Below are 18,962 nucleotides of genomic sequence, written 5' to 3'. Positions count from 1 at the left end.
TATAATTGATTTTAAACCTCCTATATTTTATTATAGGTCTCTATAGTTCAACAGCAAATAGTTAAATAATTGCTTATGGAGGTTGTATTGTACTTCATCAACTCAGATTTATCATTAACTTATATTCAAGTGGTTAATAGGTTCTTTTTGCAAGTCTGCATTGGTCTTGTACTTGAAAATTTTCACTCTTTCCTCAGTTTAAATTCATCTTTATTTAGAAAGTCCTCTAAATGGTACTTTTAATGTTATCTTGTATCTTTGTAGATTTATTTCATGTCGAAATTTTCAAGTATCCTAAGGTCAACCAAGAGCTGGTGTTGAAGCATGGTTGAACCTTTTGAGTATATAAAATTATTTGAGAAATTAAGATAAATAAAATGTAATGTATCTTCCTGAAGTCTATAATTCTTTTGGACTACACCTGAAGGTGATGTGAATTTTCTCCGTTTTGATTGGTCTGTTGAAATAAATGACTTGGTCAGCCAGTTCAAAGAATTTGTTTTCTGTAATTTATAAAGTTAAAAGATTTTCAAAATCTTGTTTTGGGTTCTCTGTTTACCTTCTTAATATTCCTTGCAGATCATGTCTGGACAAGCAAAATATACCCAATTTTTACTGCAGTTGGCTGACCTAGGTTGCACCCTACAGTTGCCCCAGCTAAGAGACAGTGCGCGTGCACTTTTAAATATCATGCCGGCAGATCAGCAAACAGGTGAGTTGCAGAGTTTTATATATATGTATAAACAATGATAGATTCTTTTTATGTGATCTGTTAAACACTGCATTATTTCTCTTTAAGCTCTAAATATATTTGTTCATTACAACCCAATGAAGGTAAGTTGCCTCATCCTTTGAGTTAATCCCAATTCACATATTGTACATGGAAATTTGTCCAGATTACCAATTGGCTGATGGTAGTCTTGATGACTGTCTTTACTATTTGGGATTTTTGATAAGATTTTTCTCCCCAGTGTTCTGATGATAGATATTTTTTTCTTAATGAGAGAATGTCTTAAAGATACTGAGGGACACCAGGGAGTATTGTTTTCTTACAGAGAATGTGTGACTGACAAAAGGGCTCTAAAACTTTGGAATAACCTTTTCCCCCGTTTGAATGATAGACAAGAAGGCTTTTGAACTTAAAAGTTTTTTCCCTTTTCTATTCTTAAATTTGTCGATACTTTTTTGTTCCTCAATTTCTTCAATAATTACATATGTTTTGTCAGCTTTCTTGAATCTTCGTGTCCAGCCTCTTCCTCTTTTTCCCTTTTTGATATTGAGAATGGATACTACTGTTGATTTGGGTTTATTTTCAAAGACAATTATGGGATTGGTTGTGGTTTGGTTAATCTTATTGACATCTCAAGGGCAGAACTATCGCCTAAAACTAGCCTGTGGATTACAAAAAGTCTGCTTCTTGTAGATAGGACTCTGAATTCTGTCCAGTCTGCCTGCCAAGACAATTAGGGTAGGGACAATTGCAATTTTTCAATGCACTGTTCCATCGAGTGAGATGGGTCTACACTTAGCCACTGTAATTATGTTAATCCAGCCCTTTTGTTTAAGGTAGAGAATGGATATTTGTGAGTCGACTCTCACCATTGTCTTTGGTGGATGAATGAATTTCATGAAAGGCCAGTGATACTTTTAATGTTTTCAAGCAGTGTTGTTTAATTTCTTCAGGAATCCCATTTTTTATGATTATTGAATATGATTCAATTATCAAAATTTTGGACTCCATGATGATCCATTGACAGTATTGACATATCTTGGCACCCTTACAGACAACTATAATGGCAAATGAAAATGTTCAGGCTGTTAGTAAATTCTTTATAATTTAGATGATTTTTCTAAGTACAATTCAAATTGTACTGTTACACAGGTGATATAAGCAATTATATCTTACAACAAAAAATATCTAAAATGAGTGACCAGAAATTCACTGACCTTACACCTGTAACTTGTACCATTAAAAATAAATTATGAGAGTACTGTATAATAGTATACCAAGGCAATTTGGATCTGATGGAAATATTTAACAAATTATATGAAATTCCATGAGGAACATGATCAAAGGGAAACAGGGGCCTCATCTACCAGCAATTTATTGTATTAAGATGAATGAATAAACCAAAATTTTAATATGGGAAGAGCTAGTGTTTGGCATACAAAGAAACCATGTAGATAAAGAAATACATACCAAGTCAAGCAAAGTCACCAATGCAGCTCCTTGCAACTGTAAAGTGAAAGAAGTGCATATTATTTCTATGAACTTCCCTTGATGTTCACATGGCTTCTCCTTGGAAGCTCTCTTTTATCATTCACCCTTAAAACTAAAAAATAAATAATTTGTTTCCCTTTTAATAGATTACAGCTCTTCATGCCCACCTGGGCAAACATCAGTACATCTTGACCATTATCAGTTCTTGGTATTCATCTGGATTGAAATTATTATTAGCTCTTGGCCACTACCTGGGTTGACATAATCAGGTTTTGGCCTCCACCTAAGTGTACATTATCAGCTCTTGTTTGCTTCCTTGGTGAACACTATCAGCTCTTGATCTCTTCCGTGGTGTACATTATTAGCTCTTCAATTGAGCAAACATTGGCTTTTTAAGTAGGTATAAATTGTAAGCTCTTAAGTGGGGCATTATTCCAACTCTTGGCCTTCACATTTCGTGGACATTATCAGCTCTTCAAGTAGGTAGTTGTCATTAACTACTAAGTGTAACATAATCAGCTCTTCTCCATATGGGTGGCCATTTATCAGCTCTGGGCTTTGGAAATGAGACCTTGAAGTGGCCAAACCTTATCAGCTCTCCAAGTGACCAAACCTTATCAGCACTCCAAGTGGGCACATTATAAGCTCTCCAAGTGGGCACATTATCAGCTCTCCAAGTGGGCACATATAAGCTCTCCAAGTGGGCACATTATCAGTTCTGTTTTTTCCCCAATCCTATTAATTAGTAATGAGTACTCTACCATACACTTTTCAAACCACACACAACAAACTAATACCCCATGAATTACAACACTCATGCACATCTTCCTTACCCTTGTATAGTGGTACAATACACGTATACACCCAGGCTACTGGTACCATTGACAACATAAAACACATATTAAACAATATCTCTAACCATTCAAATACAGTCACACCCCCTTCCTTCAAAATGTTAGTTCTCACACCATCCATACCGGGTGCTTTTCCCACACTCATTTCACCTAGTGCTCTCCTCATTTCCTCTCTTGTAATCTTGCTCTCATTCTCCTCTCCCATCGTTGGCACCTCAACACCTGCAACAGAAATTATATCTCCCTCCCTATTATCGTCAACATTCAGTAAAACTTTCAAAATATTCCGCCTTGCCTCCTCACCTTTTAACAACCTTCCATTTCCATCTTTCACTGTCTCTTCAATTCTCGAACCACCCATCCTTACTCTCTTGACTTCTTTCCAAAACTTCATATTTTCTTCTTATCAATGAAGATATTAAGGGGATATTAGATGAGGTAGGGGATGTGCGGATCAGATCTTTACAGTTAGGCAGATATGCAAGAAATATTTAGCGAAAGGTAAGGTGTATGTTGTATTTATAGATCTTGAAAAGCTTATGATAGAGTTAAGGAAGCAATGTGGAATATGATGGTTATATGGGATTGGTGGAAGGTTGTGCAAGCAGTGAAGACTTTATACATAGGCAGTAAAGCATGTTTTAGGATGGGAAATGAAGTAAGTGGTTTTCAGAGAGAGATGGGCTGAGATAGGGGTGTGTGATGTTGCCGTGGTTTATCAATTTGTTTGTTGATGGAATTGTGTGAGAGGGGTGAATGCTAGAGTGCTTGGTCAAGGATTGAAACTGATAGATGAGAGTGATCATGAGTGGGAGGTGAATCAGTTGTTTGTGGATGATATGGTATTGATTGCAGACTGTGAGGAGTAGCTGGGTCAATTAGTGGCAGAGTTTGGGAGGAAGTGTGGGAGAAGGAAGTTGAGAGTTCATGTGGGTAAGAGTAATGTTACGAGAAGGAAGGATGGTGATAGGTTGAATGTCTTGTTGAATGGAGTGTTCCATGAGGAAGTAGATCAGTTTGGGTACTTTGGTTCTGTTGTTGCAGCAAATAGTGGAGTGGAAGCAGATGTACGTCAGAGAGTGAATGAAGGATGTAAAGTTTTAGTGGGAGTGGTAAAGAATAGAAGGTTGAGAATGAATGTAAAGAGAGTTCTGTATGAGAAAGTGATCATACCAACTGTGATGTATGGTTTGGAGTTGTGGGGAATGGAGTGACGGAAAGACAGAAATTGGGTGTGTTTGAGAGCTGAAGTGTTTGAGGAGTATGGCTGGTGTATCTCTTAGATATGGTTAGGAACGAAGTAGTGAGGGTGAGAACGGGTGTAAGAAATGAATTAGCAGCTAGAGTGGATATGAATTTGTCGCGGTGGTTTGTCCATGCCATGTAGAGAGAATGGAAAATGGCTGTCTGCTGAAGAAGGTGATGAATGCATGAGTTGATGGGAAAAGTACAAGAGGAAGGCTAAGGGTTAGGTGGATGATGGAAGCTCTGGCTGATATGATAGATGTGAGAGAGGTAATAAATAAGAATGACTGGCGAGGGATTGTGACGCAGTTCTGATAGGCCCTGCTGCTTCCTCCGGTCGCCTTGGTAACCGTTGCACAGTGATCCAGGGGTGGGCAAAAACCGAAAAGTAAATATTCTAGCTTTATCAAAATTTTTTGAAAAACATAGATTAGGATAGTTTTCAGAAAGTTAACTATATTAAAACACTATTTAGAGAAAAAGGGTCTGGCTGGTGCTGTGATTAGTAGAAGGAATCAACCTAAGGTCATTCTCTCACGTTAAACAATAATTAGTTCACATCAAACTTGAGAAGTGATATTAGGTAATACTGATTCCATTAGTTTTAAAAGTTTCAACTAGTTCAAAACTTGTTGCATGTGTGGTTAAACATTTCAAATATTTTGTAAAACATATAAGTAATTCACGTTATATTAAAGAAAAAAAAATACTTTAAATACTTTTTTTTTTAACAATACAAGTATGCATTGATTTTTTTGTAGTAGAAAGTGAAAATACTTGATTTCTTTGCACCAGTTTGCACTTTGAGTTTTACTGGGCAATAATAACCAAAGAACTTCATCCCCTGACATGGTAACATTCCACCAATGATTCTGATATCGAGTAACGAATGCGTAATGCCACAAGGTAACCACAGTTGCCAATGAACACTTTTTGCATCTTGATGCATTCCTGCATTGTATTTTCAAAGTTGCTGGGGGTGCATTGAAATGAGTTATTGAAAGATTAAGAATCCCTGATGTAGATTGTAAACATTCATCTATAAATGAAATTCTCAAATGATCCGGAAAAGGATACTAAAATTGGTTAAGCCGCACACTTGAATTTTTTATTTTTGAACTTGATTTTAGAATATGCTAATTGGTTGACTAACATTGCATATGAGCATAATTAGATTGCGCATGCAGGTCCTAGCCGTCCACAGAAGACTTTTGAGAATCCTAGTAAAAAAAAAAATTTATATACTGGACAGAAATGGCAAGCACTTTCTTCTGAAGAAAAAGCTGGTATATTAAAAGGAGGAGTTGATTCAAAAAAGATCTTGTGATGGAGTAGGTTTAGTCATTGATATACCAAAACCATCTTGATATGGGACATCTAATGATAGAAATACTGGTCGCAGGTTTTTCAAGAATGCAGATATAGCCTCAGAAATTACTGGCCTTGGTCAGTCCTTTATTCATATACTTTACAAAATGTTATCAACATTGTCATTTGGCTTTGATAATGATACAGATAAATTTGAAGGGTTTTGTTTGGACGTTGCAAAGTTATATGTACAAAAATATAACTTGTACTACATGCCATAAATTTTGCATCGCTTATTAATTCATGGTGCTTCAGTGATATGCAACTTCAATCTACCAATAAGCATATTATCTGAAGAGGTACAAGAAGCAAAGAATAAAGAATTCAAGAAATTTAAGGAATCTTTAACAAGGAAATCATTCAAATAAAAGCAAATGAAGATTTTGTGGAAAGGCAACTTTGTTCAACTAATCCCTTGATAAGTTTCTCAAGGAAAGTAAACTGACCTACAAAAATTGAGGTACCTGAGGGAAGCAAAAATTCAATCATCCAAGACAATCTTTCATTTATACTGCAATTGTGTAAACTAGAAGCAAGTAACAATTCCATATCTTTTTAGTTTTCATGGAATTAATTGATTGCTTTTCATTATCATATTATTATAGTATAATAGCATGATCAAAATGTTATTCTTTATGTTCATTTGTATAATTTATTGATGTGCACTGTATAGTTGTAAATCAAGTAAATTATCCATATTACATTAGTTTTTTTTTAAATCAATTAAAAGCTTTTATTCTCATATTCATTTTACTAAAGTAAAGTAGTGTAACCAAAATGTTATTTTTTATGATCATTGAAATTATAATGTAAAAGGTTTAGAATACATAGAATTTCATACAAATGCTCTAATTTTAGATTTTGTTCTTATCTTTGCTTCATTAATAAAGATATTACATTTAATAGTTATATATCTCTTGATTATATATTATACAAAATATCACTAAAATTCATAAATAAATCACTCATGTCATTAAATGATCTTGTAAATACAACACTCCAAACATTTTTAATGAAAATGATGAATACTGATTGAATATAAAAGCAAAAGAATAATTTTGTCAAAAAAAGACTGTTCTGGCCCACTGTGCGCTGGGGGTAACAGCAGCATGGGATTCGGCTTATAAAGCTTCATTTGTGGTTGGTAATAGGGGAGGTGGGCTATGGCACCCTAGCAGTACCAACCAAACTCGGCTGAATCCCTCGTCAGGCTGGAAGGAGCTAAGAGAAGAAAAGTCCCCTTTTGTTGTTGTTGTCTTTTTTTAATGTCGGCTACCCACAAAAATTTCCTTGGTAAATAGATAATGGACATTATCAAGCATCAATGTGACCTGACACTATCAGCCCTTCAAGTGGGTAAATGTTATCTGCTCTTCAAGTGGTCAAATATCTGCTCTTCAAGTTGGTAAACATTATCAGCTATCCAATTGGGCAAACATTATAAGCTCTCTAAATAGGAAAACATCAGCTATTCTAATGGACAGAACTTTATAACCTATACAAGTGGGCAAACATTGTCATATCTCAAAGTAGGTGCAAGCCTTATCAGCCCTTTAAAGGGTCAAATTTCATCAGGTTCTTAAGGGGCAAATATTTTCAGCTCTCCAAATGGACAAACATTAGCATCACTTTAAGTGGACAAACATTGTCTTCTCTTCAAGTTTAAGGTTCAAAGGCCACTCATGAATGGCAGAAGCAAGGGATAGTAACAATGCAGCAGGTATGCCTATAGGCTCCCCCAAACTCCCCAATCCTTCGCTCACAAGAATGGTCAGGTTGCTGACACTACAAGAAACTATTAAGCTTGGGCAGGACTTGAACCTCAGTTCGGCATATCACGAGGCAGGGACAATATCACTGGGCCACCAGTTATCTGCACATCAAAATGACATTGTTTTCAGCTCAGCCAATGGGCTAATGTTTTCAGCTCTTGATGTGGAAAGATTTTAGATCTTCAATTGGGAAAAGGGCTTTTGAAGAATGGCTGCAGAGTAATAGTGTAGAGAAGTATGAAAGATATAAAAAAAATAGGGAAGTAAAGCGCAAGGTAAGTGAGGCAAAGTTGCCAGCTGATCTAAGGTGGGGTCAGGGATTGGGTCATTCACATGAAGAGAATAAGAAGTAGTTTTGGAAAGAAGTGAAGAGAGTAAGGAAGGCGTGTTCAAGAATTGAAGAGACAGTGAAAGATGGAAATGGAAGGTTGTTGAAAGGAGAGGAGGCCAGGAAAAGGTGGGTGGAATATTTTGAAAGTTTACTGAATGTTGAGGATAATAGGGAGGCAGATATAATTGCTGTTGCAGGTGTTGAGCTGCCGGTGATGGGAGATGGGAATGAGAGAGAGATTACAAGAGAGGAAGTGAGGAGAGCACTAGATGAAACGAGAGTAGGAAAAGCATCTGGTATGGATGGTGTGAGAGCTGAGATGTTGAAGGAAGGGGGTGTGACTGTCCTTGAATGGTTGGTGAGGTTGTTTAATGTGTTTTTTGTTGTCAATGGTACCAGTAGATTGGGTTTGTGCGTGTATTGTAACCACTATAAGGGTAAGGGAGATGGGCATGAGTGTTGTAATTCAAGGGGTATTAGTTTGTTGAGTGTAGTTGGAAAAGTGTATGGTAGAGTACTGATTAATAGGATTTAGGATAAAACAGAGAATGCCATCTTAGAAGTACAGGGTGGTTTTAGAAGAGGTAGGGGTTGTATGAATCAGATTTTTACAGTTAGGCAGATATGCGAGAAATATTTAGCAAAAGGTAAGGAGGTGTATGTTGTGTTTATGGATCTGGAGAAAGCGTATGATAGAGTTGATAGGGAAGCAATGTGGAATGTGATGAGGTTATATGAGTTGGTGGAAAGTTGTTGCAAGCAGTGAAAAGTTTCTACAAAGGTAATAAAGCATGTGTTAGGATAGGAAATGAAGTGAGCGATTGGTTTCCAGTGAGAGTGTGGCTGAGACAGGGATGTGTAATGTCACCGTGGTAGTTTAATTTGTATGTTGATGGAGTGGTGAGAGAGGTAAATGCTTTAGTGCTTGGACATTGAAACAGGTAGACGAGAATGACCATGAATGGGAGGTAAATCAGTTGTTATTTGCGGATGATACTGTACTGGTTGCAGATGCGGAAGAGAAGCTTGGCCGATTAGTGACAGAATTTGGAAGGGTGTGTGAGAGAAGGAAGTTCAGAGTTAATGTGGGTAAGAGTAAGGTTATGAAATGTATGAGAAGGGAAGGTGGTGCAAGGTTGAATGTCATGTTGAATGAAGAGTTACTTGAGGAGGTGGATCAGTTTAAGTACTTGGGGTAACTTGTTGCAGCAAATGGTGAAGTAGAAATAGATGTACATCAGAGAGAGGGAATGAAGGATGCAAAGTGTTTGGGGGTAGTTAAAGGAGTAATAAGAAATAGAGGGTTGGGCATGAATGTAAAGAGAGTTCTGTATGAGAAAATGATTGTACCAACTGTGATGTATGGATCGGAGTTATGAGAAATGAAAGTGATGGAGAACCAGAAATTGAATGTGTTTGAGATGAAGTGTCTAAGGAGTATGGCTGGTGTATCTCGAGTAGATAAGGTTAGGAACGAAGTAGTGATGGTGAGAACGTGTGTAAGAAATGAGTTAGCAGCTAGAGTAGATATGAATGTGTTGAGGTGGTTTGGCCATGTTGAGAGAATGGAAAATGGCTGTCTGCTGAAGAAGGTGATGAATGCAAGAGATGATGGGAGAAGTACAAGAGGAAGGCCAAGGTTAAGGTGGATGGATGGATTGAAGAATGCTCTGGGTGATAGGAGGATAGATGAAAGAGAGGCAAGAGAGCGTGCTAGAATTAGGAATGAATGGCGAGCGATTGTGATGCAGTTCTGGTAGGCCTTGCTGCTTTCTCCGGTTACCTTGGAAGACCGCGGAGGTAGCAGTAGTAGGGGATTCAGCTTTATGAAGGTTCATCTCTGGTGGATAATGAGTGAGGGTGGGCTTTGGCACCCTAGCAGTACCAGCCGAACTCGGTTTAGTCCCTTGTCAGGCTGGGAGGAACGTAGAGAGGAGAGGTCCCCTTTTTTGTTTCATTTGTTTGATGTCGGCTATTCCTCAAAATTAGGGTAAGTGCCTTGGTACATGTATGGATGTATGTATAACTCCATGGAGTTCGTTTGTAACATAAGCTCTTCAAGTGGGCAAAAGTTATCAGCTTTTGAAGTGGGCATACATCAGTTCTAGTAAGAAAACGTCATCTCTTAGCCTCCTCAAAGGTGGATATTTTCCAGTGTGTGCCTCCACCTTGATCATACTAGAGGATTTTTTTAAAGAATGCTACTCCCATATTTTTCATGTGCAGTCCCATTGGTCTTTTTTTTTTCCGTGGATAGGGCAGAAGCAGAGTGCTTACAAAAACATGTTATTGATGCCATTGGAGTGACATTTCATGTTGGAGATGGCAACTAAATAGTATTGATTTTGTATGAGAATGTGATTTTACTTGATAATAACAATACATTTTGATTTGTACTGGTTAGAGCAAGTCATGTTGTTATAAAAGTGAATTTAAAATTAATCTATGAAGTACCTAGCAAACAGTAAAAATGAAGATGTACAGTAATGTATTTATATTTCTACAGCTTCAACTCTTACATTTAGTAATAAAAAAGTGTTGACAAAGTCTAGACCAAAGTAACATAAACTGAAATGCAGTAAAAAGGAAAGCATAAAGAATTGAAACCTGTAGTGGTAAAAAAAAAAAAAGCTGCCGGAATGCTTATCCTATCTGTTGCCAGCTGAACAAACTCGAGACATTTAAGTGGGCAGGGGCCCAGGTAGTGCTAATGATGAAGACAGATCTCTTTTGTGAACAGAAGGTGTACAGTTGAGAATGTCATATCCTACAATTAAGGGATTTTAATGTGTAAAGTTTTTTGGAAAAAATTGTTTACATTCCAAAAAATTGTGAGTTGTGTTGAAATATATCAGATCCCTGTTAATGTTGGTGCTGATGAAATAGCCAAAGTATGCAGCTACTGTGATCTGGTCAAATAATATTCCTGTTGGTGATTATTTAATGTTTGAAAAATTTGTGACATTTTAAGAAATGAAGAATTTGAAAAATTAGAATAGATCAAAGCCCTCATTTGAATGGGGCAGTCATCATGTAAGAGGATAAGTGCCACTTTAGAGTACAGTAATATCATATCCTCTATCTATTGTCACCCTCACTTATTAGTAATATCATATCCTCTATCTATTGTCACCCTCACTTATTTTATATACAGATATCCAACATGCCCCATTTGCTGTAACCTGAAATCAGATTGATATTTAAATTACACTTATTATTTATGAATGTCCAAAATTCAATTGCAAATGGAAAGTAAATCATAGATATCTAGAAATGACTTATCACTTTTTCTTTCAGTGAACAATCTTCGTGCAGCCTGTTTAGAGCATGCAAAGTTAGGAGACCAGAATGCTTCACTAACGTTAGAAACTTTGGTATTTACAACTTCACCATCACAAGTACTTTACAGCCTCCAGGTGAGTGCATGATTGTATATTGTTCAGTTTGGATTCATGATTACATGGTTTGATTTTTGGGAGGGTGTTAAACTAGATTTGAGAGAAAATAATCTTACCTTTATTCATGTCCATAGCTAATTGATGTTTGTGAGATGTTGCTTAAATGATTGTAGTGAATCAGTGTTTCTTAAAATAGTTCAGTGGAGTTTCTTTATTTTTCCATTTTAAAGCAGTTTCATCACTGAACTTATTTGTTTAGTTGTTAAAACTGTTTCATCACTGGACTTATTGTTTAGTTTTCATGTGTATCTTTTCTCTTACAGGTACTGTATTCACTGTTAATGCCTGCACTTAATCCTATGGCAGACAAGGCAATGGAGTTTCAGTACAATTTCATGAAGTGTGGCGGTGTCAAGATAATCATTGATATGTTGAGCAAGAATAATTTTCTTTCTAGCACTGATATGCCAACAAAAAGGTATGAATTTTGACCTTTTAATGATTTTACAAGTGTTTAGAAGTACTCTACTAAAGCAAATTAGTTATTGCTTTAAACTTTTTATTTCCAATTATATGCTACTATACAGTATTAATGCTGTTGTGTTTCTAAACTGTCTTTGATTTTCCAATGCGAAATACTTCCACGAACCACATCTATAGGAGAATCCTGGGATCTTTCCAGTTCTGACTTGAAATTTCCAGATAGGCCGCCCCCTAAATCCCCACCTCTCCCTGCCAGGGATGACCAGAGGTCAGCTCAGGCCGCGACCTGGCCAATGAACTCCATAACAGTCCTGTCACCTTTGCGTTCGGTCGTCTCGTCCTGACCAGATTTCTTGCCAGTGTTGTGTTCCTCGTATCATGTCCCCTGTTTTTCCTGTGTATATGTTTTAGTTGTGCATTACCATTCAGCTTGGAAAGTGAGTATGTTCAGTGCAGGTGTCCGGGTGTGGAAGGGAAAGCGTGTGGTTCCTCCCTTTCGCACGTGAAATAGAGTAGAAAGTCGCAGCAACAAACACTGTTACTACAGACTTCGGATATACTGGACTATATTAGATAACTAAAGTTGCATTCTGTTGACAAAAGTCACCATTAGAAGTAAATAGCTCTTAGATCTTTATATTTTTTTTTACTGTATATTTATTTATATGAAAGTAATATAATCATAATTATCATATTCATTATTGGTATGGCTTTATTATAAATAGCCTATTCAAAAAATAATTCCACATAAATGAAATCAACTTTTGTTTATGCGAACCCATCTCCGAATATGGAAACCCAATTAGCTGATCTACAGCAACCACTCTCGAGGACATGCCAACATAGATTACAAGCAGTTTTCTTTACAGTGTATACATAAAGATGATGTATTACAAATGTTATTTTACTTACTGTAGTCCTACAAATTCAAAATAAATGAGAGAAAGCCGTTTCCCTATCATGTTTCCTCGACATATGACGCCAAAAAGGAAAACGATGAATGAATGAACAAAATTTACACATCCAATTGATAACTATTGACAATAATAGCTTATAGTAAAATATGTGTAAATTATTGTGATCGATAACCTACAACATTGACATTTGTGCAATATTTATTATAAGATGCTTTGAATAAGTTTGGAAACTTCCTTTAGAGCTCAGCTGGTTTCATGTGAACATTGTCAGCTGATTCAGTTACCACTATCAGGGATATGTGCGCGCGCACATAAATATTCTTAATATAATTCCAAAACTTATTCAAACTATCACATAATTAATAACAAAGGTTTCATACAGTTTACTAAAAACTGTAAGTATTGTTAGTTATCACTTGAATGTATAAATGCATTGATTCGTTCATTTATTCATTTTTGTTCTTTTGTTTGTTCATTGGTATGAAATGTAAACAAACAAAATGGCTTCCCTTCTGGGCATCGTATGTAGGGAAGATGTGATATAGAATTGGTTTTATTTAGTTTATTTGAAATTCTAAGCATACATCAAGTAAAATGAAATTGTAATATCTTTTCGTAATAAAAACCTAAACTATATGCTTACACAGATGGTTTCATGATACTACAGAAATAAGTTGAAATTAATCTTCCCCCCCCCCCCAATCAATAGGTTGTTTTATAATCAGATATATGAAATATTCCTATTTATTTACTTATTAATTTTTAGATAAAGTGGTCGCGTATATATTTTCTTTGACTTAGATATAATTAAGGGAGTAGCAGTAGTTCCCAGATTATTCACTAGAGTTTACTGACGCCTTATTCAGTTTGGTTTGATATTGTCCATGATTGAAGTAACCTTTATCTTCGTGAGTTTTATTTTAATTTCTTAAGTATATTACTTCACTTTCGTTAGTGTCATTTAATTTATTTCTTTAATTATGTCATCCTAAAGTGAAAAACAAAAGTGATAATCTGATCCGCTCGTTTTAAGGTTAGCCACATGTTTGGCATAGATGGTAGGCGTATAGCCTATAGAATTTGGTATAATTTTTCTTATTTATCTGTTTAGGGAATGTTTTTCTTTATAACAGACTATCGTCGATACCGGACACCTCTTCCCCATTTTTAGTCTGTTATTGCGAGGTTCTACTGTAGATCCCAATGTTTTGTGTTCTTTGTGATGGGGTCATATTTGTTCCCTGGAGAACACGTACCCTGAGTGTGTGAACTGACCTAATTTCCAGTGGAAATTGGTGGCCACCAAGAGAAAGAAGAAGACAAAAAAGAACTGGTTGCCATCGAGGAAGATTCACGACTCGGGTTACCTCCAGCTCCTCAACAAGTTCGAGTCCCGACTGTCCCGTGCCTTTTCCTTCTTCATCAGGTGCTTCTATTGAGCATGATGCATTGGGGACGCTCCCTTGGTAGGGACTTGGTTGGTATCTCGTGATATCTCCGTCGAGGACTTCGTTTGGACAGTTTGGGCCCGGAGGTTGTGACGGAGACAACGCATGTTCCACCCAGACCACCTCTCTCGCTGCCTACGGCCTCCTTGTTAGACCGCGTGTTCGCCCCAGTCCGAGAGACTTCTTTCCTTCCCTCCGATTCGATATCATCTCACGTGGCCGACCCAGACCAGGCGCTATCACCGCTCCCGGCCACCTCGCCGTATGACCGCGTGACCGCCCCAGACACTTATGACCTTTGCCGTTTCAGGAGGGTTTCCTGAATTCCCCGAACTGGCAGCTGGGATCTCGGTCAGGTCCTCCCCCTACCCCTTTTGGCCTCCCTGTCCAGCCTTTTTGGCCTGGTATTAGGGCATCACTTACACCGAACCGTGAGTTCTATGCCCACTCAAAGGGAGGAGGGAACAATCCAGGTCCCCCTCTCTCGAGATCATCTTCCCAGTGAGGAAGTATCGTGACGGTAGTAGTCTTGGGGACTTAGCCACCCGTCCTTGATCGTTGGCGGCATAGCAGGAGTAACGGTCACCAGAGGGACCACGATCGTTCCTGTTCAGTGCGCAGTCATTCTTCCCAGGATTGGAGAGGCTCCTCTTCCCTGCTCGTTTTGTCCACCCCACCTCGGAACCCCATGGTTGCTGCTATTCCGACACATCACTACCAGCTCAAAGTCTCCTCCAGTATATATTGTTCGCCGGTCGGGTCCCACTCCCGGGAATGATCCGCTGTGCCCTCCTCACTGTCTCCAGGAAAGTTTTTGCCTTGGAGGGAGTCAAGTGTTTGCAGAGATGCCTCTGAAGTGGACTCCTCCCGACCAGGGGGGGTAGAGCGGAAAACTTCCTGACTGCCGAGGTTCTCACCCAATGGGCCAACTGGATCCTTTGGAGGAGGTACACCATCCTGACCCGATTGCCCAAGAAGATGCCGGACAGGGAGGCTTGGATTCTCAGGAGCTCATCGGTACCAGGGGAGTCCCTCTTCCCGGGACACTTGGTGGAAGAGACCATGGAGAAGTGGCGCAAGGTCAGTCAGGACGCATTGCTCCACAGGGCCTCTGGGGAAGCGAACATCCCATCCTCCCAGAGATCCACATCCGAGACCGGCTCAATCCCCTCAACCAGCACACCTGCCTGCCAGCCATTGACGAACGGATGGTCCACAAGTACACGGCCCTCCTTCCAGGGCCGCAGACAAGGGGATGTCTCTGACGGCAAGTTTCATCCCAGGGAGAAGAAATGTGTTAGCAGACGGTCTCAGCAGGAAGGGCCAGGTGATCGGTACAAAATGGTCCCTCCACCCGTCCGAATCAGTTGATTGTGATGCGGGCTCCCCCTCCCTGGACCTCTTTGCAACGAAGCTCAACGCCAATCTCCCGGTGTTCTGTTCACCAGTGACATTGCAGCCGTCATGGAGGACGGCTTCCAGCCCCCCTGGGACAGTATAAACTTATGCCTTCCTTCCCTTCAGTCTTCTGCATCAGGTGCTAATCAGACTAACAAAGGCAAAGGGCGCAAGCTTCTCTCTGGTGATTCCATGATAGCAGGAGAACGAATGGTCCTCGGACCTTTTGGAGTTGGCGATAGCCACCTTGTTCCCTACCGCTCGTGGAAGACCTCTTAAAGCACCCCTCTTCAACAGGTTCCACAACGGGATGCAGAACCTTTCCCTTCACTGGTGGAGGTTATCAAGCGTTTCCTGAGGAAGGCTCCTCGATGGTAGCCACCCAAATGACAGGCTATCTAAGAAGTTCATCTACAGCTATCTACCATTCCAAATGGGCGGCGTTTGATAAATGGTGCGAACAGAAAAAGATCAAGCGCTTCTAGACATTGATCCTTCAGTTAGCCGATTTCCTCCTGCATCTCAGGGTGGATGTAGGCCCAGCGGTGAATGAATTCCGATTGGCCTAGGAGCAAGTGTTCATCCTAAAAGGGATCAACCTAATCATCTCTAGATGACTCCATACTCCTGAAGAGTTTTGAGCAGTCATGTTCCCCACAGCCCCTTCGAGTCCCGGAGTGGGATGGGCCCAGAGTGTTGGACTCCTTGAAGAGGCCCCTATTTGCACCCCTCAAAGACGTCCTTGACAGGGAACTGACGAAGACGGTCTACCTTCTTGCGTTGGCCTCACCCTAAAGGATCGGAAAGATTCACGGCCTGTTCCACGAAGTATGCCACATGAGGGGTTAAAAGGAGCTAACCTCCCTGTTTGTTCCCTCTTTCATGGCGAAGACCCATAACCCTGCTGTAGCAGACTCCAGGTTCTGGGAGTTTTCAATCCTAGCCGTCCCAAAATCCGTTTACGCCAGGGACCTTCTCCTCTCTCCTGTCAGGGGCGTGAGAAAATACTGGAGTCGGAGAGCGACGCTACGCCCTATCATCAAGAACCGCTCTGTTTCTACGGGAAGAGTCAAGAAGCCAGTCTTGAAGAACACCATCTCGTTTTGGTTATGGGAAATGATCTGGAGGGCTTATCAATAGGCGGGGGCCAACCCTCCGAAATCAACGAAGCCCCCGAGATCAGAGGCATCGGTGCATCCTTGACATTCTCCAGAATTATGGCTGTCAGTCAGGTCTTAAAGTCAGGCGTGTGGAAGAGACGTTCCATGTTTACGTTTCGCTATCTAAAGGACTGCATGGTCAAGTCCCGAAATACGTTCGAGATAGGTTTGGTCGTGGTTGCACAGCAACAGATCTAATCGTGGCTGAGTACAATCATACCCTATGCTGAATTGTATAGTGTAGTAGAGTGTTCCTTCCCTATCCCCACTTCACGAGCGAGTTCGGAGTAAGAGACTAAGGTTCAACCAGCAGGGGTAAGTGTGATCCTTTGGTTGATCTCCCCCGGTTGGGTTCGGTCATATCATTTGGCTGAGGTTTTGTTGAGCACGTATCCGGATGGGCTATTTCTCCCCTCCCCCCCTCCCGTGTGTCTGCCACCTGTGGGATCTTTCCCCCCCCCCTCCTACGTTTTACTGCCCGACCTGCCTTCCTCGCGAGATCACAGAGGTGAGAGGTTTAGGCCTGTCCTGACACGACTGTAATGGAGTTCATTGGCCAGGTCGCGACCCGAGCTGACCTCAGGTCATCGCTGGCAGGGAGAGGTGGGGATTTGGGCAGAAGGCCTATCTGGAATTTTCTAGTCGGAGTTTGAAAGATGTGGTTCGTGGTAACTATTGCTAAGGAAAATAAATATTACTAAGAATTTTTTCTATTTATGAGTTGATTCTTGTGACAGGTAATTACTATGTTGTTCTATGTCAAGAATGATTTAAGGTATGTTTTAATGTGATTAATTTCAGTAGTGTAATTTTGGTGTATACAATTGTTAGTGGGTTTAATATTCATCCTAAAATTATCACATGTCAAAGATATTACTTGAAACCATTGAGTCACTTCAGTTCAGAAGTAGAATGATAATTTTTTAAGTATATTTAATTTTTTCTGAAATGTTAGTTTTAATGTTGAGACAAAGTAGATGTTCTTATATCATTATATTATATCAAGTTCATTGCTGTTCTTCCACATTAGGCTAAGTGGGGTATTTTCAACTCTTAAATTTAAGGAAAAACTTTCTAAAATTCTTCCTTTCGTCTTCATACCCTGCCCTGTGTAGTGCTCCCCAGTTGACACCTTACCATGATTTACCCTTGTTATTATTATCCATTTTTATCTGATCTTCAGAAGCACCAACACACCTCGAGCATCTCTTGCTTTTTTTTCCACTGTGTATTAGTAGGTTATATAAATCTTTAATTGACAAGATTAACACATCTCAAATTTGTTGAAATTTTGGTTTGCTTTATTTGCAATGATCTTAATTTTCACGCTACGAGTTCCTTGCGCATGGCTAAGAGGCGAAGTAGTTTCCATGACAAAGGTTTCTTAATAACTTCCTTGACACAGGATTTTAACGACATAATGTTAAAGTTAGAAGGCCAAGGTTCTAATAACGAAGGCAGAGATGAGGGTGATATGTTTTCAGGTGTAAGACCTTTCAGGATAGGTTTTGTTAGTTATTAATGCTTTTCAGGATACAGAGGATCAAAGTATTTCTATATATTTTCAATATATTAGTAGTGATGATCGTATGGATTTCTTAGTTTTACCCTCGTTTGCGGACGTCAAAGTTTTGTCTTGACAATACCTAAGATGTGTTTGCTATTTCTCTGCCTGAGACCCCGGACATTGCGGATTTCCTCGTACACCTCAGGGACGTGGTGGGCATGTCAATTCCAGCCATCAAGGGAGTCCGTGCAGCGTTAGGCCATGTTTTCCTCCTGAAAGGCATTGATCTGGATTCCTCTAGGCACATCTCTATGCTCATCAGGAGCTTTGAGCAAACCTGTCCTCCCCATGCCTCCAGGGGGCCGCAATGGGATGTGGCTAGAGTTCTGAAAATGCTGAGTGAGCCACTATTTGAACCTTTGAAGGACATAGTAAATAGAAATCTCACTCTCAAGATGGTCTTCTAGTTGGCTTTGGCTTCAGCTAAGAGAGTGGGCGAGATCCATGGTTTGTCCTACGAAGTCTCGCATACAAGAGGTTGGCGTGAGATCTCCTTCAAGTTCGTTCCTTCCAACTGTCTGGGATCCAAAATTCAAGGGGTTCACTGTTCCAGCAATTCCTCGGTCAGGTAATCCGGAAGATTTGAAGTTTTGTCCAGTCAGAGCCGTAAGGAAATATCTGGAGAGGACTGCCAGTCTCCGGCCTGGTATCAAGAACCTCTTCGTCTCCACAGGCACAGTGAGAAAGCCGGTCTCTAAGAATACCATCTCCTTTTGGCTTAGACAGGTGATCATCAAGGCCTATAGTAGTGCCGGTCTTCCCCTACCAGGTAATCCTAGACCACATGACATTAGGGGTAT

General features: G+C 39.6%; 1 protein-coding gene across 1 annotated transcript in view; it reads left to right on the top strand.

Annotated features, from left to right (window-relative positions):
* The window catches only part of faf (ubiquitin carboxyl-terminal hydrolase-like faf), a 346,068-nt gene that overhangs the window by 173,513 nt on the left and 153,593 nt on the right, over positions 1-18,962 (top strand). The window contains exons 22-24 of the mRNA XM_068351160.1: positions 580-712; positions 11,089-11,207; positions 11,513-11,667. Of these exons, the coding sequence (XP_068207261.1) occupies positions 580-712; positions 11,089-11,207; positions 11,513-11,667 (407 nt within the window). The remainder of the gene's footprint in view (positions 1-579; positions 713-11,088; positions 11,208-11,512; positions 11,668-18,962) is intronic.

This window comes from Palaemon carinicauda, chromosome 27 (genome assembly GCF_036898095.1).
Source record: "Palaemon carinicauda isolate YSFRI2023 chromosome 27, ASM3689809v2, whole genome shotgun sequence".
In the NCBI taxonomy this organism is placed as follows: domain Eukaryota; kingdom Metazoa; phylum Arthropoda; class Malacostraca; order Decapoda; family Palaemonidae; genus Palaemon; species Palaemon carinicauda.
Note: the sequence above shows the minus strand (reverse complement) of the source record. Positions and strands in the feature narration are given on the sequence as shown.